The sequence below is a fragment of the Danaus plexippus genome, chromosome 19, assembly GCF_018135715.1.
Source record: "Danaus plexippus chromosome 19, MEX_DaPlex, whole genome shotgun sequence".
In the NCBI taxonomy this organism is placed as follows: domain Eukaryota; kingdom Metazoa; phylum Arthropoda; class Insecta; order Lepidoptera; family Nymphalidae; genus Danaus; species Danaus plexippus.
Genome location: NC_083549.1, coordinates 7,988,596 through 8,016,160, shown reverse-complemented (window position 1 = coordinate 8,016,160; position 27,565 = coordinate 7,988,596). Strand labels below are relative to the sequence as shown.

Genomic DNA, 27,565 nt, shown 5'->3' with positions numbered 1-27,565 from the left:
TCTCTCAGATTGCTTCATATATTTTTCCTTTTAAAACAAATGTTGAAAATTTAAATGTAGCAACACTATTTTATTGTAAGTTTCATGAAAATGATAGTTCGTTTTCTATAAGATTCCGTCTAACTTGTTAGTTATGATTAAATAACGCGAAATTAAATACACGACTAAATGTTTTAATAATTTATTTTTTTATTCTTAGACTTTAATTGGGTTTGTTTGTGCGTCTTCTTCCTTTAAGAGCGGCGAGGTTCCAAACAGTCGCCTGTTCCTGGTGTACGGTATGGTGATCACACAGCCACCGGCCAGCATCACCCACAACCCGCCCATGTAAAACGTGAGCTCCCACGATCCAGTCAAATCATACAGCATTCCTAGAGACATACTTCATATTAAATGACAGTTTTTCGCTATATGTTTCTTAATTTAAACTTTATTTGGTACCTTCAAAGTCATTTTCCAAGAACTTCCAGCAGTTTTTGCAAAGACGATGGGACTTTATTGATAATGTATATAAACATGATAAATACTATGAGTGTGAATAATACGATTTAGTAGTGTACAAATACACTTTACCTCCAAGAGGCGGTCCCAAGAGATGTCCAACGCCTTGACTGAGGAGAATCAGTCCGTAGCCGAGAGTGAAGTAATCTATAGGCACCAGCTCTATGAGAATAGCGGGCGTGTACGAGTACGTGCTGGCGTACGACAACCCAAACACAGTAGAGAGGACGGCCGACACCCAGTAGTTTGTGATGAATATGGGATACGCGGCGATAGTCGCTCCGCACACGAACAGACACACGGCGAACGTCTTCGTCACGTTCAGCCACGGCTGGTCGCCAGCCCAGCCCAGGATCACCTCGGAATAAAAATAACCCGCTTTACTTATATTACATTTGTAAAAACTTAAATAAAGAACAAAAGCCTTATATAATTTAGATATACATATGTCGAACGTTTTAACTATTGACAATTCTTAATTCTATTTTATTTACATTTGGTGAGCATAAACATTATATTGTCTTTTAATCCCGGTGATTGCTTTATAAGTCCATTTAATATTATTGAACAGATATATGTGTATATATATATATACATATATATAAGGTATAAACTGAGAACTGAAATGACAAACAAGAGGAAACTGAAATCTAGTGAATCCAAACAGTCAAAACACTATCACGTAATTTAAAAATGGAATCGTAAACGTACTGTTGTTTACTTCGACTTGGTTTTTTATTTGCGTTTTACGTATTATAATGAGGGATCTCAGCGACTACAGCAAGCGTCGCAAGAAAACAAAATAGAAGTAGTGTCTTTAAATTAAACTACGATTTAAGGATTTTACTTCGTGATTCATTACATTTTACTTAACGTTACGGTTGCAATACAATAACCGCGATCACGGACAAGTGAGCTAAAAGTGTCAGTCAGTGAGTCCTGTTATTTGTCATCTACCGCCAACGATTTCTAATATCCCCATTTACTGCTCCAAATACACAAAAATTTGTTCCTCAAGGTCTTTCATTTACCTTTGCGATTTAAAAAAAGCTTGGTTTCATGCCAATATTTATAATTCAACCAATGTTTACTACAAATCAAACAGATTTACATATATTCGTCACATTTCTATATTTCTATCTACGTCTATATGTCTAGCGTTAACTGCTCGTTGGCGGGAAAACTTCACTAAATATACTCCATTGGTATTTTGACCGAACCAATCAAAGTAAAGAAAAGATGAAAAAAACCTTATCAGTAATCTATAGGAAAATTGAAAGGCTCCGAAAATTAATTTCGAACAATTAAAATCTACAGACTCCAGAGACTTGCAAAATAGTAACATCGTTTTGTTGAAAGCAAACCAATCAAGCTACAGATGATAAAGTTGTTCTGTTATTTAATATTACTAATGTATTTGTCGTATTCATGAAGGCTTAAGATTTATGAACATGAGATAAGAAAGAATCCGTCACACGAATACGAAATGTATATTATATATGGCAGGCGGCGCTAGTAGGTTCGTTTAAAATTTGGTTAGGTAGAGAGGGTGGATGGTGGAGGTGAGCCTTAACGCGCGTTAGATAGGGCCCCCTTAAACCTACGCTTGGGTCGCAAGTCCCAGGCGCTGTTGAAGCTCCTCTCCCTGCAACGATGGACCCAGCATCCGCACCGTGAATCCATGGAATGCTGAGAGGTTTGGTCTCGTCTCTATCAATGATGACATAAAACGATTCTACTCACTACCCAATACGGGCCTATAGTTTGTTAATGATGTTAGTTTTAAATATACTCACGATTCCAATAGCACTGGAGATGCCTATGATACTGATCATAGTGGCCCCGCCGTCCACGTTCACGGCTGTCATGTAAGACTTGAGGAAGAAGTAGGGGATGATGGAGAATACGAACAGAACCAGCGTCGCCACGTTAAACATGAAGAAGTGGAACTCCGAGAACATCTTGAAGTTGAAAGTCGACTTGAAGCCGCTCAGCACGCGGTCGTACCAGCGCTGTCATAAATATACTGTTGTTAGTTTCTTTCCTGGGAGGATAAGAGATCCGCAAGAGGCAGCGCCGGGGGGGGAGTACATATGTTTTGAATTCTCTATTGACAGCGACGTCAAACGTAGGTATAGATTTATAATGGAATCAACAGAACATTGACCTGGAGCAAAATTGAAGTTTGCGAAAGTGAAAGATCTTCTTATTAGAGACTTAAAACTTAATGTTTGTTTGTTAAAAATAAAACGTTCGTTTGTCTTTGTTGTCAACAGAGAATTCAAAACATATGTACCCCCACCGGTGCCGCCTCTAGCGGATCTTTGTTTAAACTTCTCAGGAGAAAAGCTAAGTGAAACTTCTTACGTGCCTTTCAACAAGGTTGCGTTAAAGGTTTACGCTAAGGGAAAGAGAAAGATACACAAATGTAGAAAGTAAGAGAGAGAGAGTGTGAGTCGGTAGATTCCGAGCACATGAACATGGTATTCTTGCTATGCAGAGAAGTAGCAGTATGAGCGTCGTGAAATACGTAGGTACTTGTTGTTCTATATTATAAACTTATTTATTATATACATTATTTTTTAGTTTGATTTGTTACACATGTAATTTAGTAGGACAATATCTTATTATCAAATTTGGTGAATGAGAATTGTTTACAATTACGAAATTCACTTTTTCCGCGCGGAAAGACTCCAGGCATTATTCTTTTTGTTAGAGACTATTCGTGTATCAAATTTTCCTAGAAGCGATAACTCAAAAAAGTATGGCCGTTGACCAACCTCAGTGATAAAAAATTACTGAGAAATGATTATTACTTCATGACAAATTATGAAGCGTTAAATAAAATACGATTCCAATACTGTTGGAAATTTTTAGACTCAGTCCAAGTTTGAATCTTAGTACATACGAAACCCTTCCCGTTTCTCATTATTGTGGGAGCATTTATGAATGAAAGGCGGCCTTGCTAAATGGACCAAGAATACAGAATATGGAATAGAAATAGTAAACATTATTAGGGGATTATTAAAATGAGTTCACGATGTCATACCCTTTCGTCTTCCGACTCTGACCAGATCGACCAGGTGGAGTTCCTGTATATATCTGGTAAGGAGGAAGCTCGGAGCTTGTATCGCGGAATATTCATCATCGCGCCTCGATGCATGATTGTGTTCTTGTAGAGCGGTACGTCTCTGAGGTAGTGGTGGTCTGTGTTGATGTGCCTCGACAGCCAACCAATCTCTGGCATGATAGGCTTTGACGCATCCTTCCGTATGGGTTTGTCTATGGTGTGATCTTTGGTAGCTGGTTTCCCGTCCTTCGGGTCTTTGCGACCTGTCTTTGCGAGCTGGTGAACCGTTTCACTTTTCGGGATCGTTTTCTTTGTCTGTTCTTGACTAGGATCTGCTGGTTTTTTTGCCATCACAGCGACCTTCATGGTTGCGGGTTCGGTTAATTTTTGCGCCGTGTGAGGTTCTACGTGTATATTTTCTTCAGATCGTCTCCGCGTCAATAAATCGGGATAGTTTTGAAGGATCATGTTATAGAGGCGTTTGTTACTCATAAATTTTTCTAAAACCTCGGCTGGAACCTAGAAAAGCAATAATTTTTTTAATAAATATAACGTTAAACTAAAGCATATTTGCCTCAATATATGAATAGAGAGCTTTATGTCGTCTGCGACGTACCTTCTCCCGTTTTTGGATAAATGTCGGTAGCTGAATATCCGAATGTACTTTTTTATACGACTGCTCGGCGTTCATTTGAGTGGTGGCCTCCAGCTGCTCCGCTTCCGCCAAGGATGTTGTGAGAAGTGCTAAGATATATTCCGGATTTTTCCCACATTTTAATAACTCATTAAGTTCATCAGCACTCAAGTACGCGGACTCCCCGCCGAGTGATTTCGATGAAATCGAACCCGCGCTCGACGATCTTCTTGATCTTGCTTTCGCCTCCTTTGCCTCCCTGTATTCCTTTATAATCAACCATTCAGGATCTCTCATCAAGGCACCACATACGCACATATTTAACACCGTGCCAGCTAGTAACACTAGAGTGTTCCGCCAATCGAACATCTGTATCAATAAATCCGTCAGCGGAGAATATATCAAAGTTCCGAATCCGATGCCACAAGAAGCTATCGAAACCGCCAGGGTTCTCCTTTTATCAAACCAAAATGCAACGGCCACGACTGACGTAACATAAAAGATTCCCATCGCCAAACCGCTCACAACACCCAGAGTGAGACAGAGCATCTCCACTGAATTACAAAACGCAGCTAAAAGAAATCCAAGTGTGGCTATGACGCCAGCAGCCATGGTCATTATTCGGCATCCATACCTGTCAACTAAAGCACTCATGACGGGTCCAGATATCAAGGGTATCGATATGAACAAGCTGCCGATCAGAGACGTCTTCGACTGGGATTCATTGAAGGTAGCTATGAATTCTTCATGTAATATGCCAAAGGAGTACGCTAGACCGTCAGCGCAGGCCGAGGTCAGGAAAGCTGCGAAGACCACCACCCAGCCCCACCCCCCGTCCGGTATCGGCGGCAGGCCTTCACTCCTCGCGTCCACCGACAGTATACTGTCTCCATCCAAACCCTCGAACTTCACTCTCTCACCTTGAACCGAATCATCCTTAGCGTAATGCACGACCTCCTTGCTCTTAACCTCCTCTAACTTCAAGGAGTTTATTTTGTTAATGTCCTTTAGACTCTGTCCATTCATTTCGTTACCCACCATTTTGTTACAACAGTCTCACAATAAATATCTGTAACAAAGAAAACGTTATTATATTTTTTGTAAACATAACACGAGACCAAAATAATTAATATAAATATATACTTATTATTTAGTTTAAAAAAATATGGAAGTCAATACGAGACTGAAACGGTGAGTGGCTGTGAAGTATTTATTATAGTCTAGATATTTGTTTTAACTATGGAAGACAATGCTATCTTCAATCGAAGTCAAGGATACGCAACGTGTTTATAATTTATACATAAAATATAAATTATATGTGCAGAAACCTAAGACCTAAAATAACATTAAAAATAAATATTTATGTCAAAAAATAATTTATATACAGTATGTATTTGGATTAACTTCACATTTTTAGGAATATTCCACTCAAAAAACTATTTTACGCTTTTTGGGCAAGGCCGAGACGAAAACATTAATTAACATTTCTATACAATTCGAAATAACTTCCTATAGAATTGTAAGACAAAGATTTTTTATACTAGGCTTCATTCGCACTGGAATCGTGCTATATTTTTCCAATATCAACGTTTTTATTTGTGACGAATTATAATCTTGAGTACCTACTGTGTGGAGGAATACGAAGGAGTTTGTATACAAAGAAAATTCTAACAATCTGTACTTCTGACGTGAGTTCTTGGCATTTTCAAATAGTCATTATTAAAAAAAAAGAAGCAAAATATAGTAGATTTCATAAATGAAACAAAAAACATGAAATTTTCAAATATTTTTCTCTGAATATATTTACGCGTAACTCTAAAGTAATTTCACGAGTATAAATAAATGAATAATATTCTTAGCAAAAAATAAACTGCTTATTTTTTTTATTTTATCGTTTTTTTAAATAATGATTAATAAATGATTGTTTATACTCGTAGTCAGGTGAAGAGATGTTTTTCTTTTTTTGTTTTGACTAGCCAACAGGCAACACCGACCTTAGTGACTTTTATAACATTTGTAACGATAAGGCTCAAAAGGACTCGTATCCAGAGCAGTGCAAACATTTACAAAAAAAAAATGATTTTTATAACATAATTTTCAACATCAACTCAATCAATTTGAAACTATTATTATTAAAGTATTAATAAAAACTCTCTTTATTGTTTTATCTTATATAAGTATATTATGAAATTCAGGATATTCCGACCAAATCTCTCTATTTTAATCAGAGAGGATTCGTTATAACTATAAAAAGTGAGTAAATTAAAATTCTCTTTTATTTTCCTTATAGTTGTATTGTAAAATAGTAAGTAAATACATATCTTGACAAGCATTATTTAATAATAAAAAGTATGTGTAAGTAATATTTAATACTGTAAGTACATGTTTTTAATGTTGGCAGCCATAATTGCTGTACCGCATACCTAAATTAAAGCTCGTCTCACAAATTACTTATTGGTATTATTAAAAGCAGACGCGATCCGTGGGATGAAAAAGTAGGCCAGATGTAAACATTAAACGCAGACATCTTCACTAAACACGCTCCTGAACTTACTGATTACCATCAAAACAACGTCCATTGATGCTAAAATAAAGAATAAAATATCGAAGTAATATTAAATCGACAAAAATTTTGATAAATTATCTTATTTGTTGATTAATTTGATTGAAAATGCATATATAAAAAAAAAGTATTCGTACAAAGAACATGACAGCGGAAACATATAAATAGTTTATCAAGAACATTACTTATATGGAAGATATGTGAACAAAGAGGAAAAGTTTGAAATTCTGTTAATATTACTCACAATTTATTAATATATAAAATTAAATTATTAAAGTAAATATTTATAAACAAGTAAAAAAAGTTTTTCATTAATTTAAATAGGTCAATGACCGCTAATGTCACTTCAATTATGATATTATTAGAACAATAAATAAAGCTATTCTCGAAAAATGTTACGTAAATACACACATTATAAGTAAAACATAAATATAATAATTATATTTGATAAAATATATTTTTTAAATCAACCGAAAAGGATTCTCATTTAGCACTTCACTCCAGGGGTTAAGTTTGTATTAAAATAGACAATCAGAAGTCATTTATAAATCATCTTCGTAATATTAGGTGTACATTACAACAAGAATACAATAGGTTATGTTACAAAATAACTCACATATTAACAAATTACATAACAGTATGTTTATTTTTGCGTGTTGATTACTGTTTTCGTTGTTCGGCCTTCTCATAACGCGTGCTAACACTTCAACGACTGTATCTGTACTGACCAGTGACTACTGAAGAATGAAGATATTTGTACGGTGTCGGAGAATGCCTCTAACTGATAAATTGATGACGCTCGTGACGTCTCCCATCCCTATTATATATAAGCTTTATTTATTATAACTTATAAAATATATACGGGATAAAAATATACAACCTTCATACAGTTGTCTGCGTCGTTATATAATGACAGATTAGATTCATTATTATAATTCTCTTTTTTTTAAAGTCGATAAACTAGACAATATGATTACAAATAAAATTGAACAGTAAACAAAATATGCTCTATGACACTCATTCAGAAATTATAGTTATTAAAAATTGATGTTACAGAATAATTATAATTAGACGAACAAACTGTTTATGATAAAAAGTTAACGAAACTGTATTAAATCCAAATGGTTATATATGTAAAATTCTTTGTATTTGGATAAAAATCCTAACTTGTCTGAGATTAAATAAATCTTTCTGTTTTTTTAAACGCGTGCTAAATCCAATGGCTTCCGTCAAATTTATATTAGATATATATTTTTATGATTCACTTTATTCACTTGCAGATTTTTTTGTTTCTGGTAAGTACTAATTATCAGCATTTCGTTAATATGGACATAAAAAAAATCAATTATAATACTTCTATACAGTCTATTATTATATATTTCATAGTTGAAGACTTTTTTATAGACTCCACGATCAGATTCGATAGGAAAAAAGTATGACATTCTGTTTTATATACAGTAAGTTCAATTTTCTTTTAAATGAAACTAATAATTTTCGGATATACTACGAGCGATTAATTTTTTGTTAAAACTACATACTCCCGACGTTTCGGTTACTTTTCAGCAACCGTGATCACGGGCAGACGAGATGTGAGTGTCTAAGTGAGACACAGTTTTAACAAAAGATAAATCACGCGTAGTATATCCGAAAAATATTAGTTTCATTTAAATGAATAAAACTTGCGAAAGTCTCAGACCTCATTTAGTTAAATTTTCGATATTATGAAATTTTAAAGTGGAAAATTTTTCATTAATGTTTACACTTCAGCGGTTAAATGTGTTTTGTGTGAATCATCAGGTCCATATACGTAAGTCAAGTTGAACAGCTAATGTTAGTAGCCTAATTATAGCATTACATTTATGTGACGAATTACGCATTGATAATATTTAACGAGTTACATTTGAAGGACAAACATTCAAACTCATTGGCAGATTCCAAACAAAATGACGGGAATTGAAGTCCTTTGTGTTGTATTGGGATAGGAGGAAAAATATCTCTCGTTTATATATATGGAGCTCTCATTGTTTCTCTTCATTATCATTTTTATGACTCATCGAAATTTGATACATATCGGCGCAAGCAGCTTTAATGACGGATGCAACATGAAAATAACTCAAGGCTGTCATCAATTACTATAACAACTTATTGGTCGTCGTTACTATTGTTAAAAGTAAAACGAAATCAAAGAGAATAGAACTATGTTTGAATTCTGGTATAAATATGACGTCTGGACGCACGACAGCGGACTGCAGAGTTCAGCTAGTGCGGATCTTAAGAATGTGATTATGAAGAACCTTCGAGAAATACAAGAACATTTAGAAGAATTGAAGTTTCATTTTAAAATATCTGGAACGTACTGAAACAAGTGACATTAGTGACGTCAGCGAGGCTGGCGTCCTGTCTTTAAAATAATGAATTTGTAATAAATCCGATATACAAGTTTATTTTTTAAACGTATGTGAAATTTTGCTTAAATACTCTTTGGAAATGCTAACTCTTCTGTCAAATTCCTTAATTTTTATAACTATGGCTGCATTCGCGCTGGAATTTACTTTTATTTGAATACAAACCTATATTTTATTGTTAAATTGTCAAAAAACAATTTTTATTTTTCATCTTAAATTCTATTAATTAAAAAAAATTGATTTTTTTTTAATATTTGAAAAAATCATATTAAACTCAGGCATATATATTTTTTTGTTATAATTTATTAAAAAAAGACAACTTTAACGGGTAAGCTCGGATATATATTGTTTTTCTGTTTTTTTTCTCGGAAATCGTTAAGCATTTTTATCTGATGCTAGGTATATACCACAGAAACTGTGATTTTTCTCGAATAAAAGAGTGACATTTCGTACTTTTTAATAATTCTTACAGGAGTGTGAGGGGCGTTGGGTGACCGACGATGCTCTTCCGAAGAGAATCACGAAGGAACAGAGTGACTTTCTAAATTCCAAAGTTCGACCTAAATCAAAAACCTTTCCTCCTAGAATATTTGATGCATTTATATTTACTGGCCATTTAACATAAAAGAAATACCTTCGTCACAAGTATACTTGAGGCCCTACTATGTTATTTTTTGGATATTTAATTTTTATGAAACATAGTAGAATATTATAAAGACAACAGACTACAAGTAGGTTAGTTACAGATTTGGCTAGGCAGTGAGAGGAGCTTAGACAGTGGAGGAGAGCGTTTAACGCGCATTAGATAGTTATTGTTAGTTTTTTAAAGCGTTAGCTGTTAAGAACTGAACTTTTTATGATACTAAAACATTGGCACAAGTTTATCAAGATACTATTTTTGAGAAGTTAATTAAGTCACTTAACAACTCCTTGTTTAATAATTAAGAAACGCCCTTTCGGGACAAGGTGCTGCGTTATGATGTGTGGTCAGTTTTAAAGGGAAAGACTTGTTCTAAACGTCATGATTACTTGGAGTCCTGAAAATAATTCAAAGCACTAAAATATATATATATATATGCACTTGAAAATCCACACTTAAGCACATATATATGACAGAAATTCATATGTTAACATAATGCATCCACAATGAAACCAATCCACAATTAGAAATGTATGTAATTGCAACTTAGAATATATAGGAAATATCCATATTTTTTTATTATTTCATACCATAATTTGCAAATAGATGTCGAATATATCACTATATTAATTATATTATTTAAAAAAAATGTTGAATAAGTCATAGTCATAATATAAAGAAAAATAAGGAGTTGACTTTGTATTCAAAGTTAACATGAGTAGTTATTGGCTGGCCCATACCTAAATTTAAATATTTCTATATCTCTTTTGTGTGTATGAAAGTTTATTTTATAATTACTGCCATCCAAATTAAAATAGAACCGATTTAACGTCTTAGAAAATCAAGATAAAAGTAATAGTGGTTAGCAGTGCTTTCCGTTTTTGTTGCTGGCAATCAAACTCTACATGTCATGTGTCAAAACAGGAAAGCCAAGTCCTTAGCTGCGTTTGTTACAGTTACAAATTATTTTGTATTTCACTTTAAATTACTTAAAAACTATATTATTATGGCTGATAAGCCGCCAGAAGACAGCTACATATCTGTTGTTGACGAAGAACCTGTGTTTTTTGAGTTACTCAAATGGGATTCGTCACAATCGCAAAAGCAACAAGAGCCGAGGAGTTTAGAAAAAGCAAAAAGTCCGGAGAAAATGGTGACAAAATCTAAAGAAGAGTCAGATCCGTTTGATTTGAGTGATGCCGCCTTTTTAGATATGTATCGACTTTCAAAAGATCTGGCGCGAAATCTTTGTGAGGAATTGAAACCTGTTATGCCCGATTCTATTAAATCGATTGAGTTTTCAGTCGAAAGTAAAGTAAGTTATAAAAGTTGTTTATATCTTCAAATGTAAAATAAAAAATACTTTAATATGTTTAGTTAATTTAATGTACGCATAATATTTTTTTATGATGAAATGACTCAATTTATATTCTTTGTTGTTGTTATAAAGGTTTTAGCAGCTTTATCATTCTATGCTACTGGCAAGTATCAGAAATCAATAGGGGGTAGATCGGACCCCAGTATAACTCAGTATTTTGTGGCAACAGCGGTGATGCAGGTCACTGAAGCTATGAATGACCCCAGTATTATTAAGAAATATATACACTTCCCACATTTGAGAAATGAGAGGGAAGTCATCAAAAATGGGTATTTTTTATTGTTTTTGATTATACAATTTTTATTATATGTATCTATTGTTAAATTTTCAATTTTTGAATTTGTTTGTGCTCAAAATTAATTAACCAAAGAAGTATGTAGTCCTAGGAATATAGTCATTATTTTTTTTAGAGATTTGTATACTACCACTTCCATAATTTCAAAGTTATTAATGATATATATTCCCTACGTTCTTAATATATATTTTATAAATTTTAGTTTTTACATGAAGTATGGCATCCCTAATGTTGTTGGCTGTGTGGACTGTGTGCATGTGCCCATCGCCCGGCCCGATGAAGATCAGAAGAAGCACTTCAACAAATCATACCACTCTAAGAAAGTACAAATAGTGAGTCGTTTTAACAATTAATATACACTTGATAGAATTATCAGCTAATTATGATTTCGACGGTCAGTGGATGCAATGAAACCAAAATTTAAATGATTTAATTTAATTTTAAATCTAAATTACAATTAATTGGTTCAACTATATTGTACGAAAGGTGAACAAATAGTGACACAATATTCTAAAATATTCTAAAAAAGAAATATAAAACTAATAAGTCTGTTCACACGGAACTGCTGAGTCAGACCCGTGTAGAATGAACAAGTTTACTTAGAAGCTTAGCGCGACCTGCGATTACACCGTAACTCTTTTAATATCTAATTTAACTATCACTTATGACACCGTCACGTTTCAAGCTTCAAAACAGTTTGTCTACAGACAAATAACAGCTGCCATTGTATTTAGTTACTAGTGAATTAAATAGAAGAGCTTTTTTCATCAGATGTTTAATGCGTCTCTATGGCCAGTATTAAAGCTGAGATTCTAGGTGTGTTTTAAACCATACAGCAAATTAATCAATAGATTTAATTGATACCTATCACAGGATCGTACAAAGTTTGTCTCATGAATTTGTAAAGTATATATATATATTTAGTCACTAAGTATCTGTGTGGTTTTGATATTTTGAATCAAATTGAAAGCAAGCCATTCATACAATAAGATTATGTTCCATATTTTGTATCCTCGAAACAATTTATTCCACGACTATGTTTGTTTGAAGTTATGCCAATGTCTAGAATAAAAATATCAAAGTCTGGATAGATATAGTTTAGAAAAAATGTGTAACATGGTGAGAAATATAGCATTTTTCAATGAAACTTGGTCTTTCGGCTGCTAACCGTTCTTTTATTATTTTATTTCTACATCATCCCGACGGTTTGGTTCTGTACAGCAGCCGTGATCGCGGCCAGACGACACGAGAGACGAGAGGACATGTATATAAAATATTTGAAACCGCTTAGTAGCCAAATTACTTAGCTTTATTTAAATGCGCACGCGCGGAAATCTTAGCTATCGATATTGTTTTTTTATGTTTTTCAAGTGTTTAGTTCATACACTAAGGCCGACATCATCACGGTGATGCCGGTGCGAAGTAATTTAGGGAAAATAATGGATATTCATGTAAGGCTATATCGTGTAATGTTTTGTCCGTATATTAATAGTTCACGTGTTCCAGATAAGCGATAGTCGCCAGCGCATCATGAGCGTGTGTTCTGAGGGTGGAGGCTCATACTCCCACGACGCTCTGCTGGCCAGACACGCCGTCACCGTGGACCTGGTCAGCCTGAACAACTCACGGGATCTCTGCTGGCTGCTAGGTATTATCTTTAACATTTATCGTATAATACAAAAATACTAGGGGTCACTAACCGCGCTCGATGCCTGTAGTACATTTATATGCATGGCTAGTAGAAACTGTTATATGCTTATAATGTCACGTCATTGAGGCGAATTAATGAAATAAAGCTGAGCGTAGACAAGCGGGTCTCAATATGTGGGGTCCATGTTGTGTGGAGACTTTGGCAGATTTTTTTTTCGCTGTAAAGTTACTCCGTCTCTTCAAGAATACTTGGCATACTGTATACAGATTCTCAGTAGTGATTTGCTTAAATACCTTTAAATAATAACGTAACTATATATTTTGTTATACGGCAGGCGGGCCGCATTACTCACAGAAACCGTACCTGATGGCCCCAGTGCCGAAGATGACGAAGAAGTCTTCCATGTCACCGGAGAAGTATTACACGAACCTGCACGCGCAGGCGCACTCGGCCGTCACGGAGACTATCAAACAGTTGAAGGCGCGCTGGAAGTGTCTGCAGGCCACCAGCAACAAGCAGTTCGACCCGCCCACCGTCGCCAAGATGGTCCTCGCCTGCTGCGTGCTACACAACATATGCACGGAGCACGGCATTCCGCCCGTGGACATGACGCAGGCCGAGGAGCGTCTGGAGGCCATGAAGCAGAGGGTGGCCAACGCCCCGGCCTCCAGGAGACAGGAACACGACCAGCTCGGCCTGCAAGCGCGGGCGGCGCTCATACAGAGACTGTGGGCCGAGAGGAGCATCACGACCGACACCTGCCCCGCCACCAAAAGGAGGCTGGCGAAGAAGGACCGGCCGCCGGAGACCCACCCTGTACATCACCCCGAGGTGCATCCGCATCAGATGCACGACGACCCCAAGAGACCCAGGATACTCATGAACAACCCCTACAGCATCGGAGTGGGCATGCCGCCGGCCTGGGGTCACTACCCGCAACACTGAAGGCATTACGTGTATATACATAGATCTGTACGTGTAACATTATATAAAGGGTGTTCAGCTCGCATGTTGGGATGCGTGGATTATGTTTGCGAGTTATTAATTCTCTCAATGTAAGTAAGCTTCTCATTTTGATATGATTTTTGTCATACAACAAAAAATATTTTAATGTTTTCAATGAAACGAACGCTATCATTTTGTAAATCGTATATTGATACATGCTGTATAACGTTAGGTGCTTGTCAGTTTATGTGATAATATATTTTATTTTATATGAATCTTAACCTAGGACATCCGTGACGATAGTTTTAATAAAAATTTCGAGATTATTCGTTTGTTTTCTGACTAGAAGAAAAAGAAAAAGGTTAAAACGATTTGCTTATGATATAAAGCGAGTTGCACACTGCAGACATGAACTGACTGCATTCCAAATGATATCTGTGAGCTGAAATACGCTGAGAAAAAGTTAACTATTGTGACCCGAGGGTTTAAATGCGGAGTATTGCGATAACTTTAACATCATTACATTTTAATTCACCGACTTATAAGTAATTTGTGAAGATGTTGCGATTGTTTCACTCTGGACGCATACAATACAGATACGGTTCACTGTGTAATAAAAATATTGTCAGAGAATTTGACTATAAATCCTTGCAAGAATCTTATACGCTGGAATATATCGAGCGAGGCAGCCGTGCGACGGTGCGAGTGTTCTAGCCGTCGAGGGCGGTCGCTATGTGGCCGGCCATGAGGTTGGCGAGTGCTATGTTCTCGCAGCGGACCACGACCGCCAACCGGTCGGCCTCGACCCTCGTCACCGATACCAGCACCAGGGCCCGGGAGCTCATGCTCCGTCCGCTGAACCGCATCTCCTCCGAGCCTTCCGCACGGCACAGGTTGGCCGCCTCCAGAACACGACGACAGATGTTCTCGTCCCCGGGGTTGGAGGTTTCTTTGCTGCACTGTGAACCAGGGATTCATTTATTCATAAACTACATCTACCCTCGACTCCTGTAAGGAACGCTTTTTTTCCAACATTTCAAACAAAAGAAGAGCGAGTTATTTATGACATCAGTTATCTGGCAGAGACGTTACAAACGAACACAGACAAAAAATGTTATATGTATGAAATATATTGAAAACTAAAGAAGTTATTGTAATGTAACTAGCGGACAGTGTAATTTCTTGTATAGAAAAATATGTGTAAAAATTCTACCTCAAAATTTAAAACTCAAATCTGCCTCACCTTTATTTTTTGACACAGTTTAATACCTTTAACACTTAGCATTATAAAAGTGACATCCGTACGTTTATCATACTAAGGTCTCTAGAAGGTTTTTATTATTATTTTACGATATCGATGTCGCAACACTCCCCACTGGTCCCTACTGACAGCCCTGCTCGCGTGAGCTCACCTCGTTCATTCCTCGCAGAGCGTTGCAGGTCTTGGTCCACACGGCCGACGACACGCGCACGGCACGCACCAGCTCGCCCACCGGCGGGCTCACGGACACGCTCACGGAGCCTGCAGCGGGTACACACACATTAACGGGAAAGAGACATCGATTCAATGCTCACAGCATCAACTCAACCATCAAGGAGAGAGTTTACAATGAAAAGTCACCAACGTCAAGAAAAAACGCTACTGGTGGGACATTCTGGAGGTGCGAGCTCGAGCCCCGCTCTGAGGGACGTTTGCGTTCCATATATTCTTGGCTGTTGGTCCGTACTATGTACGGGGGCCTAACTCACCGTTGGAACTGGCGAGTGTGAAGTCCATGGGGTGGATGGTGTCGGCGAAGTCGATGCCCAGCAGGACGGTGGTGGAGCAGCCCGGAGCGAGGCGGGGAATCACCGGGAACTCCTGGATGGAGCGGGAGGGGGGAACCTCCTGGAAAATAACATGTCCACGTTTTTATTTGTCGGACGAATTCTAACCTTGAGTACTGTGTGGAAAATATCTGTTTAGGGAATACATTTAATTCTAACCGAAGTTTTAAATTCCCGAACGTGTCCGGAGCCACGTTAAAGCTATGACATTTGTTTTGTACACTTTTTTTAAGCGGGAAAGGATTTTGCTGACACGATTTGTGTTTTTGTAAATTGAATTTAACTTATTTATCTCTTTGAGGTTGTGTTTGTTATTTAAACCTACTGGCTTTGTGAGCCCACTGTATCTTTTTATGATTTTGTTAGGATCCTGAATATACATATATGACGGAACAATAAACTGAGTAAGGTCCGATAAAATGACATATGCTTTATTTTTAATGAGCTGGATGGTGCTGACAGTGACTGTGGCTCCAACTGGTGCTAGGAACTGAAATGCTTTCACGGTTACTTTACCCGCGGGTTGACCTCTGCCTTTGATTTAACTATCTTAAAGGATCGCAGGAAAACTTTGATATCTATCGAGAACCTCGAACGAAGTCTCATACATATTGTGATGTGCTCGGGATCATAAATGTACAATAAATAGTCGCTTGTATACTACTACACTACACAGTAGTAGTGTGGCATGTGTGGCATGCTTCGCCATCAAACTGGCAGGTACCTGGGAGCCGTCCGCGGAGACCACGCTGCTTAGGGGCGGGAAGTTTCAATAGCTTTACTAAATCACACGACTTTGGTGAATTATTTTACATATTTCAATAACCTTAACGTGTCAATGGTGTGTGTGTGTGTGTGTGTGTGTGTGTGTGTGCGTGTGCGTGTGCGTGTGCGTGTGTGTGTGTGCGTGCGCGTGCGTGGGCGTGTGCGTGTGCGTGTGTGTGTGTGTGTGTCTGTGTGTGTATGTGTATGTTCTCTGGAACCTTTTTCTCGAGTCGTATATTCTCTACGTCTTCGTGCCCGTGGTTTGTGAATTTCAGCTGCACGGCGACCATCTTGTCCGAGTACAGGTGGGGCGCTCGTAACCAGCGACGGCTGACCCCCAGCCCGGACCATCGCACGCGGGACACCAGCTCGACCTCGCCGGGCACGTGGGTCGGACCCACGGGGACTATGGAGTCGTCTGTAACAAATAGTCCAGAATTATATTACTATAATGGAGATGACAACTTGCAGTCTGGTAGATACAAGTGAGGCTCGGGAGCGCCTCTACGTGTTGGTCATTTATAGGAAGAGGCCGTTGATGCTAAAGACCGTGCAAAGTGGAGGAGTTTGAGCAGGAAGGCAGACCCTGGCTAATGCTGGGATAAATTTCCAGGAAGGAGAAGAGGAAGAGGGCGTGGCTCGGGGTGAGATAGACGCGCATGTCGCTCCCTGCGTCGGTTGTGTTAGTTTATAAATTGATGGTATACAATAGAAGAACAGAGCGCCGAGAACAACCACGAACCATATGACAATATAGTATAAAAATATGAATAAAATTAACATCGCTCAAACCTAGCATTTGTAACGTAATATGTTGTCAGTCGTTTATGTCACAATAAAACGTACCCTCATTCTCCGTTTGTGGCGTGGTGGGTGACAGGAAGCCCCCGCACGTGGGCGTCATGGTGGGCAACGAACTCGCCACTTCGTCCAGTTCAAGGAGCAGCTCCAGATTGGATTTGTCGTTCTTTTCTTTGACTTCCGGTTCCCGTTTGTTCGGTGGCTGGAACAAATGCAGGTACTGTGTATTATACGGCGGTCAATTATCGATATTATCATAATAATCAAGGAGCCGTGCGGCGATCACGTGGAAGTTACAATTACCAAAGCTTATGAGCGGCATATCTTTTCTCAGCATATTTTTATTTTAGATACATTTTATACACAGAAAAATTTTCTTCCAAAAAAAAATAATCCTATCAGTAGAATAATTTACAACGACATTTTTCATTAAATTATCGTATTATTTAAATTTTGCATCACGTCAGATATATGGGGTTTTCCAATAGGGACGCTTGAACTTTGACAGCTGATTGCGGCCATGTTGTTTGAGTGACAGCTGTCAAATGCAGTGTGTTATATTCATTCCGTCCTCCCAAACCACCATGGCAGGTTACAGTGTCGAGCAGCACGTGCAAATCATAAAATTGTTTTATGAAAATGGGTCTTCAGTTCGAGCAACGTTCCGCGCACTTCGCCCGTTTTACGGTCGCGATGATCGTCCTGCCGAGTCGACTATCCGTCGATTGGTGGACAAATTCGAGTCAACCGGGTCAGTTAACAATCAGCCGGTTCCCGTGCGTCAACGTAACGCGAGATCTGCCGAGAATATCGCCGCTGTGCGCGACAGTGTCCTCGAAAACCCGCGGCAGTCAATTCCGCGTCGCGCACAGGAACTCGGCCTTTCGCAGACGACAACTTGGCGAATTTTGCGTTATGACTTGAGCCTGCACCCGTACAAGATCCAGCTGACCCAAGAGCTCAAGGTTAATGACCATAGACAGCGCCGTGTGTTCGCTGACTGGGCATTAGAGCAGTTGGAAGTTGACGCCGATTTTGGCAAAAAAATCATCTTCAGCGACGAGGCGCATTTTTGGATGAATGGCTATGTCAACAAGCAAAATTGCCGTATTTGGGACGAGACCAATCCACACGAGGTTCACCAAGTGGCAATGCACCCGCAGAAAGTGACTGTTTGGTGCGGATTTTGGGCCGGAGGCGTGATTGGTCCGTATTTTTTCGAAAACGATAATGGTGTGGCCGTCACCGTCAATGGTGAGCGATACCGGTCGATGATAACCAACTTCTTTTGGCCTGAAATCGAGAATATGGATCTGGACAACATGTGGTTTCAACAGGACGGCGCTACGTGCCACACAGCACACGCTACGATGGAAGTTCTGCACGAGCAATTTCTGGACATGGTCATCTCGCGCGGAGGCGACGTGAACTGGCCACCGAGATCGTGCGATTTGACCCCGCTGGACTTTTTCTTGTGGGGTTTTCTTAAGTCGCAGGTCTATGCCAACAAGCCGCAAACCACCGATGCCCTCAAAGTCAACATACGCCACGCCATCGATCAAATACAGCCCGATTTGTGCGCCAGAGTCATCGAAAATTGGACCTTTCGTGTGCGCGCCACCAACCGAAGCCGTGGCGGTCATTTGAATGATGTCATATTCCATACATAATGGGGTCGATAGACCTTCCAAATAAAAAAAAAATTTCGCAAATATCTTTCCTACATGTATTTTTTTTTTGCATTTCAAAGATCAAGCGCCCTTAATGGAAAACCCTATAAAATTCAAGAGCGGTGATGATTTGAAGGTCATCTTTTTTTATGCTAAAGAGGGCAACCGAGCAGACGGCCTACCTGACGGAGGTAGTACCGTCACCCATGGACTTCCGCAGCATGAATTTGCGGATGTGTTGCCACCCTTGATTAAAAAAAAATGGGAAAGAGAGGGAAAAGGGAAGGGGCAACCGGCTCTCTCACTCGTCGGACGAAGCGCAGCCATTTAAGACTACTTCAAATCGATTTTCTGTGAGAGGGTGGTTCCTCCCCGGCCGAGCCAGCCCGTGTCCGAGCTGTACTTACTAGACAGCGAGGCTCTCCCGCCTATAAAGCTCTAACAATTTTCTTCGATACAGAGTTTCTGTAGACGCTAATATTTGAACACAACTACATAATGTTTGTGATAATCCCCCTCCCCCCCTGCCCTGCTACTCCCTCCCTCCCCTACTACCTTATCATCTCCGTCCGCCCCGTCTCCTTCTTCTCCGTCCTGTTGGTGATCAGTCTCCGAGTCGATGTCGCTCTGTGAGGACGAGCTGTCCGACTCCGAGTCACTGGTGCCGGATGAGGAGGATCTGAAACACGGAGATATGATAGCAGAACTAATTACATACAAAAGAAACTTTAGTATACAAAAAAAATATAGTAAATTAGTAATATATATATATATTGTGCTGAGCGGCTGACTGAATGACAGAGCCTTTTATATTCTACCTACAATACACTGATAGCATGTGACTCAACAACACCGACCGAGCGTGCCTGGTACATAACATGCGGGGTCAGAAACCGGCATCTGAATATAAGGTAGCAATGACAGTGACGTGCTAAGAGAATATCAATGCTTGTTAAGATCAACTGAGAGTTTAAAGGTAATTTGATGGCCAAAAATGTTACATTTGAAAATGTAACTCGGTTCAAGGAATTTAAATGTAACATTATATGTATAGACATAATTTATATATATATACTGGACATGAACGGACAAACTCACTTGTAATTATTGATTTGTTTAGCTTTTTCTTGTTTGTCGTCCGCCTCATTGGAATCCTCTCTGTAACGAACAGGAACAACAGAATAATACAGAGACAGAGCGATTGTGAGGATGAGTTATAACGAGCTGTTTATTGAAGGACGTTTTAAATGCTGATGTTGGCGAGTGAATTTAGATCGAGTGTAGGATTCGTGTATTATATGGCGGTTCGCTCACTCGTCTGTGGACTCCTCGCTGCTGGAGCTGGACGAGGAGGACGTGGATCCGGGCTCGGAGTAGAAGCTCTTGTTCTTCTGGAGAGAGTTACAGATGCTGTTACTAAATATTATTCATGGTTCATATATATAATGTGTTACAGACTTCGGTGAGGAGATGGTTGAAACGACAAGACAGATAAAAAAAAGGAACACAGACAGAAATACTGTGACTTTAAAGTGTAAGCTGTTCTCTCTTTCTCTACCTGCTGGTCCATGTCTCGCTCGGGCTCCGTCTCGGCGGGGGCGGAGTCCCGGAGCGCGGCGCACGTGTCCGCAGAGGGCGCTGTCGGCAACGGACGGTAGCCGCACGCACACGACCCGATGTACTGAGACAGAGACCCCACCGTGTAATGAGTACGCTCTGAAATTACACACATGACTTCGATGTGGCATTCACTCACAATTAAAATGACATCCGTCATCTGAAAGACAACACAAGTAATATATTTGTAGCGCTCATTTTTAGCTTATAAATTAAACAGGATAGATGTCGTCTTGACGGGAGGGGAGAGTCGCAGAAGGCAAGTACATTGAGAGAGTACCGGTCAGGTTTGTGTTGAACACAATAGTTATAGTTGAACCTTTGTTGTTCGCCTGCACGCTGGGCTTGGGCGTGTCCGGGCAGATCTCTCTGGCGAACTCGGCCAGGCGTCCCTCGAGGCAGCTGCGGAGGAAGCGGGCGCGGTCTCTCACGTCGTAGCTGGAGTCGTAGCGCGCCAGAGACAGCACGTACTGGCACACGGGCCGCGTGGCCGGCTGCGTCACGGACAGCTTCACCGACAGGGACAGCAGCTGCAGCTTCACCAGCTCCTCCTGGAGACACATACGGTTGTTAATACGATAGAAATCCTTATATATTCAAAGTTCATCAACCTATAGAACAGTCTTTTGACACCTGCTCAGCGAAGCTCTCCGCCATGTGAGCGAGGACGGCCGCGGCCCTCGCGTGTTGGGACCCGTGCTCACACACCAGCCACACCGCGGCCGCACGAGCGCCGCCCGCCAGGCTGGAGAGAGAGAGAGTTAAAGATAGACAGGAAGATACACGTGGCCTCAAGTCAGACTACAACCATACATTAGTATTCTGAGTCAGACCGAGAGGAAGTCTGCATATGTTTGTTGTACTCTGATAACATTCATACCATCAGCCAATTTGACGTCAGCATATCCAGCCAGTGTGACCCTAATAGTCACTATTACATTGTATCTATATTATCTCCATGTTTGTATATCTCACCGGTCTGATCGGAGTAGTTTGGCAGCTCTGCTGACGGCGGCCCGCGCCGAGCTCGCTCCTCCGCAAACCACGCGCTTCACCACCACCACCGCCTCGCACACCACCCACTCTGACGAACGTACACACGTCACAGAGACACGTTACAACACAAAACTACAGCAAGTGTGTCGCTAAGCAAGGAACACATCGCGATGAAAAGTCACGCGAGGATCGGATCTGTATTCTGCTTCTGCTGGCATAACACGGCTGAACGGTACGCCTACAGACTATTAATATGTGACAAAATACATTACAATATCACTAGTACTAGTTTAATGTGACATAACTATATAATGAATAAAAACAAATAAAATTATTGATTGTCCGCCGCCGCGTTGATATATGGCTGTTGTCACACCGACAACTAAAACCTACTGAACCGATTTCATCGAAACTTTCCCGTTACGTAGGTTGGATGTTAGAACGAGGCATCGGCTGTACCTCTCCCCTACCTTACATCCCTATCTTCATCAAGCCATAACAGCTGTGTTTTAGAGGTTACTGGACACAGACTGCAGATGTCGCGGGTGGTCGGTTTACCTTATATATTTGTTCATTTTAATTAAAATCTCTTTGATTTTCAAATATTAAATGAACGCACATTCAATTCGAACCGAAGCTTTAAATTCCCGAATGCGTCCGAAGCGACGTCAAAGCGATGACAGTTCGTTCACTTTTGGCGGGAAAGTGTTTGTCGCCGCGATCCGGGAGCTTTTTTGTAAATGCAATATAAATCGTGTAAGGTGTTTCGGTTTGAGATAATACTTAGTTTGTTCTCGTTGAGGTTGTGTTTGTTATTTAAACCTACTGGCTTTGTGAGCCGACTGCATCTTTTTATGATTTTGTTAGGATCCCAAATATATATATAGTCACCATCCTTGCTGGACAGCAGGTGCAGCAGGCCGTTGAGGCAGGTCTCCGTCTCGGAGTGTATGCGGACGGCCAGGCGTCCTATGGCCTGTATGGTGGCGGCCACGAAGGTCTTGTCGCTGGTGGTGACGTACGTCTGGTACTCCCTCAGCACCACGGGCGAGCTGGTCTCCGTGGCCAGGTTGGTGAGGATCTCCAGCTTCAGAAGCTTGATGTGCGTGGGGTCCGACGTACGCACGAAGAACGACTTCAGGAACGGCTCGAACAGGCTCTGAGAGCGACACTCGTATCAAACATAATATAAGCGAGTTTACTTTTTGTATTTTATTGATCCGAAAATATTAGTTTCAGTTAAATGTATACTAGCGGCAGTCGGAGACCTCGTTACACGTCCACATACACCGCGCTCTGTCTAATGAGATCTAACATTGATTATCGCGTATTGATTTAAATAAAACTAATACATTCGGCTTACTACGCGTTATTTACTTCAGCTGTACACTCACGACCTTTATTCTGTTCGTTTGACACAAAGCCCGAATATGACACATGTCTGAATGTGTTAGCGGCGGTCGTTTGAACGGCTCCGAGAATGACGTGACTCACTCCGTTTGTTACTATTATTCGTGAGAAATAACTTAGACTTATACATGGGACATCTGCTACTGAGTCAAAAATATTTTCTAACTTGTATATACTAAAATACGTATGAAATTTTAATTGAAGGAACAGTGTTGATGGGAAAATATCTGTTTGGAAACACGCTTCGATGAGCGATGTAATATCTGACCGGCCTGGAGACGGTGAGAGACGCGATGGTGTTCAGCACCACGCTCTGGATCTCGGACGGCGCTCGCAGGAGGCGAACCATGGCCTTGGCCACGGGCGGCATCTCCTGGACTGGAAACAGTGAGGTTATTGCCATTCAAACATTTGCGGGAATGAAAAGATACACGAGAAAGTTATAATATACAGTTAATATATATATATATATATATATATATATATATATATATATATATTGTAAATTAGGATTCTCAATTCCATTCAAAGTTATTGAGCGAGCGAAGGCTGTACTGGCAACCCAGGTCATTCATCCGCGGATGATCTCGGCGACCAAATGTACTATCGGGACGAGGTTTTTGATAGCCCAGTTGTCTTGGGTAGTTCTTGTCAAAAAAAATTACATCGGACTACAATTTCAATTCTGGAACCGGAGAATGGAACTCGTGTCCAAAAACACGATTTGATACCGAAACGCTGGGGTCACTTCAATGAATTAGCACTAAGATGTTTTTCGGGTAAGCCAGGAACAATGTGATGATGGATCTCCTAGTATTTTTCCCATATCTTGGGATCCTAACTCCTTACTCCTTTTCAGCTGGTCATAAACAACAATCTCTTATGCCATAATCAATTTCCAAAGCTATCTCTATAAGAACTATGTTCAGTGCTAATAATTTAGGGTCAAAGTGCTCATGAGTCATCAAAACATATGAACCAGCTAACCTGGTCCGCAGTGATAGAACAATTGCGCGACCGCCAGTACCACGGCGGAGTTCCTGCTCTGTAGCAGTGGTTTGGCCGCTCGCAGCACCAGACGCAGGTCGGCCTCCACGCGAGGGGAGTGACGGCCCGAGGAGTTGTCGCTGTCACTGGAACAGCTCTGGAAGTACAGTTACAAATATACTCTAGTACTATAACGATAACAGCGCTTTTGTATGAACTCGGTAGAATAGTGTGGAAATACAAATAAAAATATACTTTGTATTAATAACAATAAGAGCGCTCTTGTCAACTATCAGGTTCGATGGGTAGTGCCTTGGTTATTAGAGCTGCCAAAAAAATATTTGTACGTTTCTTAATGATACAGCGCCATCTACCGGATCGCGGGGATTGATGGCAGGAGGCTTTAGATGCTGTGAGGGGCTATAACATGTGTGCTTACAATTAACTATACATTATTTAAAGCTCTTAGTATTAAAACAGGAGTTCTGTCTTGTATGTTAATGTTAACATCTTGGTCTTGCTTACTAAATCTATTTATATAATTAACTATACTAATTTGACATAATTTGACCAAAGAGTTCACCACAATAATTTATTTATTTTATGTGTGTGTGTGTGTGTGTGTTAAATGTACTTTTTTAATAAAGACTATAAAATAAAAAAAGACAGCAACTAAATTTAGTAAAGACATAGTTCAGAGCAACGTTCAAAGTATACCTCATTGTTGGGATCAGGAAAGCAGGTCTTGGCGTAGTACGTTAGCACATTCAGGAGTGCTAACTGACCCCATTCATCCACATCAGCTAGCAGCAGACATAGCTTCCTAGAAGAATTTAAGACTAATTAAATTACTGTATCCTTAATAGAATATATAATAATAACTTTCAATAATACATATTCTAGACACAACAACTTAAATTTCAAAATCATTCAGTGAGGAATCTATATATATATATGAATATATACCTGTAACTCTTATGTATCAAGTTCATACGGTCCCCACAGACTTCGTTAAAAGCCATAGCAGCCGATCCGACCACTAGCGGGGCCTTGTCCGATAGAAGCTTGTCGATGATGGCCACCAGTTCTTCCTTTTGATCTGGATCCAGGCTGAAATATCAGATAAATCAAGTGTATAATAGTATACAGGATGTATTATTTATGACTGGTAAAATACAATCTAATTATTTTTAATGAGCAATTTCAGTAAAAGAAATAACTTTTAGAGCACCAAAAGAGTTGATAACAAAAAAATATTAGAAGTCTGTAGAGATTTGGAAAAAAAAATAGGTATGTTCTGTTTGATGTTTGAGAAGGTGTACTTCTGAGAGTTGTCTCAGTACAATTAAATCCGTCATCTAAAGTAGATAAAATTAGGCGGCATTTTGTCAATCCTGTGCAATAAAAAAATAATAATTGAAATAAATTGTCAGACACAAAAGTTACGGAGTTACGGGCAGAGAGACTAACCCAAAAATTCTTTGATATTGTTCATGATCAAATTTATGATAAAAGGGAAATATTAAAAACACACAAAAATTATACCTATATAGTTTAGGTATAGCGTGGGCTGCCGTCTTCCTAACGTAAGGGCTCATGTCGCTGGCGGAGTCCCGTATAGCAAGCATTACGATAGGAACTATCATTGGCACTCTGATCGATGATAACACTCGGAGAGCACTGGCTCGGATTAACTGGTTGGGATCCTGGAACACAGTTGTAACTCTTTATTAGACACTTTATTAGACACATACACAAAAGTCATAAAACACATTAAATTTGTGCTTTTTGTTTTTGGAACTAATGAATGAAAAGGTTGAAGAAAAAAGTTGCAATATGTATATAATTTTGGGCTGAATATCTTATTTTTTAAATCACTAACAGCCAGTTACTTAACCACTACCATATAAAAGTATACAAAAATATATATTCTTATCATTTATTTAGGTAGTAATTATTATATTTTTTTAGTGCTCATAAATTATTCTGCTTGCTTAAAGTTGGCTGTTGAATTTTCATAGTAAAAATATTTACGTTCACTCTATACATAATTGATAATCCTGGTTTTTTAACCAACTTCAAAAAAATGAGGAGATTTTTATTTTATATCAACATTAATTAAGCCTTACCGACCTTTAAAGCTCGTTGAAACGTACTGATTGATAGCAGCGCCAAGTCCTGTTGCTCCTCTGCATACCTGACCAGGTACACATACACCAACTTCTTCACTTCAAGATTCTTTGATACAACATTCTTCACTACTGCTGGAAATCTTTTATAAAAAGTTTACATTAAGTATAACTAATATGATTGACAAATAAGTTTTTTTTTTAATTGTGTAAACAGGACTAAGACACATTCATTCAGCCAAATAATACCAACTGAAGTGTACATTAGGAAAAAAAAAAATTAATGTCATGTTATTGCTTGTAAAAATATTAACATAAAAAATATCTAATTATGTAGATTATTTGGATTGCCATTAATCTTAACATAATAGAAAATGATTTTTAAGTACAATAAGAATAAGGAAGATTAACACTCCTTGAAAGTTCTACACAAGTAAGTGGAACAGTTATAAATATTTAACATTATTATGCAGCAGGATATATTTAGAAGCAATATTAAAAGATATCTCACAAGTCGGATGCATCTCTTCCTTTTGCAATCAAGCCAATAATTCTTTTCATGGCCTCTAACTTGAGAGAGTCTTTTGATCCGTCCAACATCAGCTTCAGGTCTTCATTTCTATAAAAACATGTTTTTATCTTGAGTACTTTTAAATTGGAGTAACAACAGAATAGTCACTTTAATCTATATATGTATACGGTTTTTGATAAATTTTCATTAATTTTTCATATATTTTACAATACTCTTTTACACATAAGTTTTATAAATTGAATTGTATTTTCAAGTTAACAAATTAAAACGGGTGAAATTTTAAGTGCAACTTTCTATTGAATTTTGATTGAATATGTTCAATTTACTTCTTATAATCTGGCTGAAAGAAAGCCCCGGAGGCCGGATCGCTAGCAGGATATTCAACTTCTCCTTGCACCACTTTCTCATTATTGTATGATGTTGTACCGGACATTTTTATAATAACAGTGCGAAGACAATATTTTTATTTTCTTATACTATGTGCATCGACAGCATTTCCAAAAAATTTCAAACTGAAAGTGACAGTTGACATTTGGGTGTCGACGACAAAACTTTTGACGTCTCGTGCCAAATTGAATGAACAGCATTTAGATCATACTGCTATAGTTTTAGTTGATTTTTATTGTTTCATTAATTTTTTTGTTTCAATGTTTCACAACTTGTCTACGAAACTGATTTTATGACTTTTATTTATCTAATTTAATGTATCATAAAACTATTGATATTTTTAATCTGCCGCGAACTTTGTT

At 38.8% G+C, this 27,565-nt stretch overlaps 3 protein-coding genes across 5 annotated transcripts; 1 reads left to right on the top strand and 2 right to left on the bottom strand.

The window, feature by feature from the left end:
* Positions 1 to 165: 165 nt before the first annotated feature.
* LOC116768050 (uncharacterized) lies at positions 166 to 7,560 on the bottom strand. Of its 2 annotated transcripts, none has more exons than XM_061523430.1 (6): positions 7,497 to 7,560; positions 4,188 to 5,274; positions 3,551 to 4,090; positions 2,298 to 2,513; positions 574 to 859; positions 166 to 371 (listed from the first exon to the last, which is right to left on the bottom strand). In XM_061523430.1, the coding sequence occupies exons 2-6, from the start codon at positions 5,244 to 5,246 to the stop codon at positions 196 to 198; spliced, it is 2,277 nt and encodes a 758-aa protein (XP_061379414.1). In that variant the 5' UTR covers positions 5,247 to 5,274; positions 7,497 to 7,560; the 3' UTR covers positions 166 to 195. The 2 variants fall into 2 exon arrangements, with proteins under 2 accessions (XP_061379414.1, XP_032514558.2); XM_032658667.2 differs by having other exon boundaries at positions 7,385 to 7,542.
* Positions 7,561 to 10,483: 2,923 nt separating this feature from the next.
* LOC116767850 (putative nuclease HARBI1) lies at positions 10,484 to 14,408 on the top strand. The gene is made up of 5 exons (XM_032658348.2): positions 10,484 to 11,128; positions 11,264 to 11,460; positions 11,689 to 11,818; positions 12,993 to 13,134; positions 13,472 to 14,408. The coding sequence occupies exons 1-5, from the start codon at positions 10,724 to 10,726 to the stop codon at positions 14,080 to 14,082; spliced, it is 1,485 nt and encodes a 494-aa protein (XP_032514239.2). The 5' UTR covers positions 10,484 to 10,723; the 3' UTR covers positions 14,083 to 14,408.
* LOC116767851 (AP-3 complex subunit beta-2) lies at positions 14,270 to 27,340 on the bottom strand. Of its 2 annotated transcripts, none has more exons than XM_061523428.1 (21): positions 27,143 to 27,340; positions 26,796 to 26,903; positions 26,289 to 26,427; positions 25,701 to 25,861; positions 25,122 to 25,265; positions 24,873 to 24,978; positions 24,156 to 24,312; positions 23,437 to 23,546; positions 22,650 to 22,917; positions 21,738 to 21,846; positions 21,396 to 21,507; positions 21,082 to 21,313; positions 20,704 to 20,861; positions 20,460 to 20,536; positions 20,244 to 20,303; positions 19,701 to 19,824; positions 17,521 to 17,677; positions 16,893 to 17,092; positions 15,832 to 15,970; positions 15,495 to 15,604; positions 14,270 to 15,041 (listed from the first exon to the last, which is right to left on the bottom strand). In XM_061523428.1, the coding sequence occupies exons 1-21, from the start codon at positions 27,247 to 27,249 to the stop codon at positions 14,793 to 14,795; spliced, it is 3,027 nt and encodes a 1,008-aa protein (XP_061379412.1). In that variant the 5' UTR covers positions 27,250 to 27,340; the 3' UTR covers positions 14,270 to 14,792. The 2 variants fall into 2 exon arrangements, with proteins under 2 accessions (XP_061379412.1, XP_061379413.1); XM_061523429.1 differs by having other exon boundaries at positions 20,460 to 20,533.
* Positions 27,341 to 27,565: the final 225 nt, after the last annotated feature.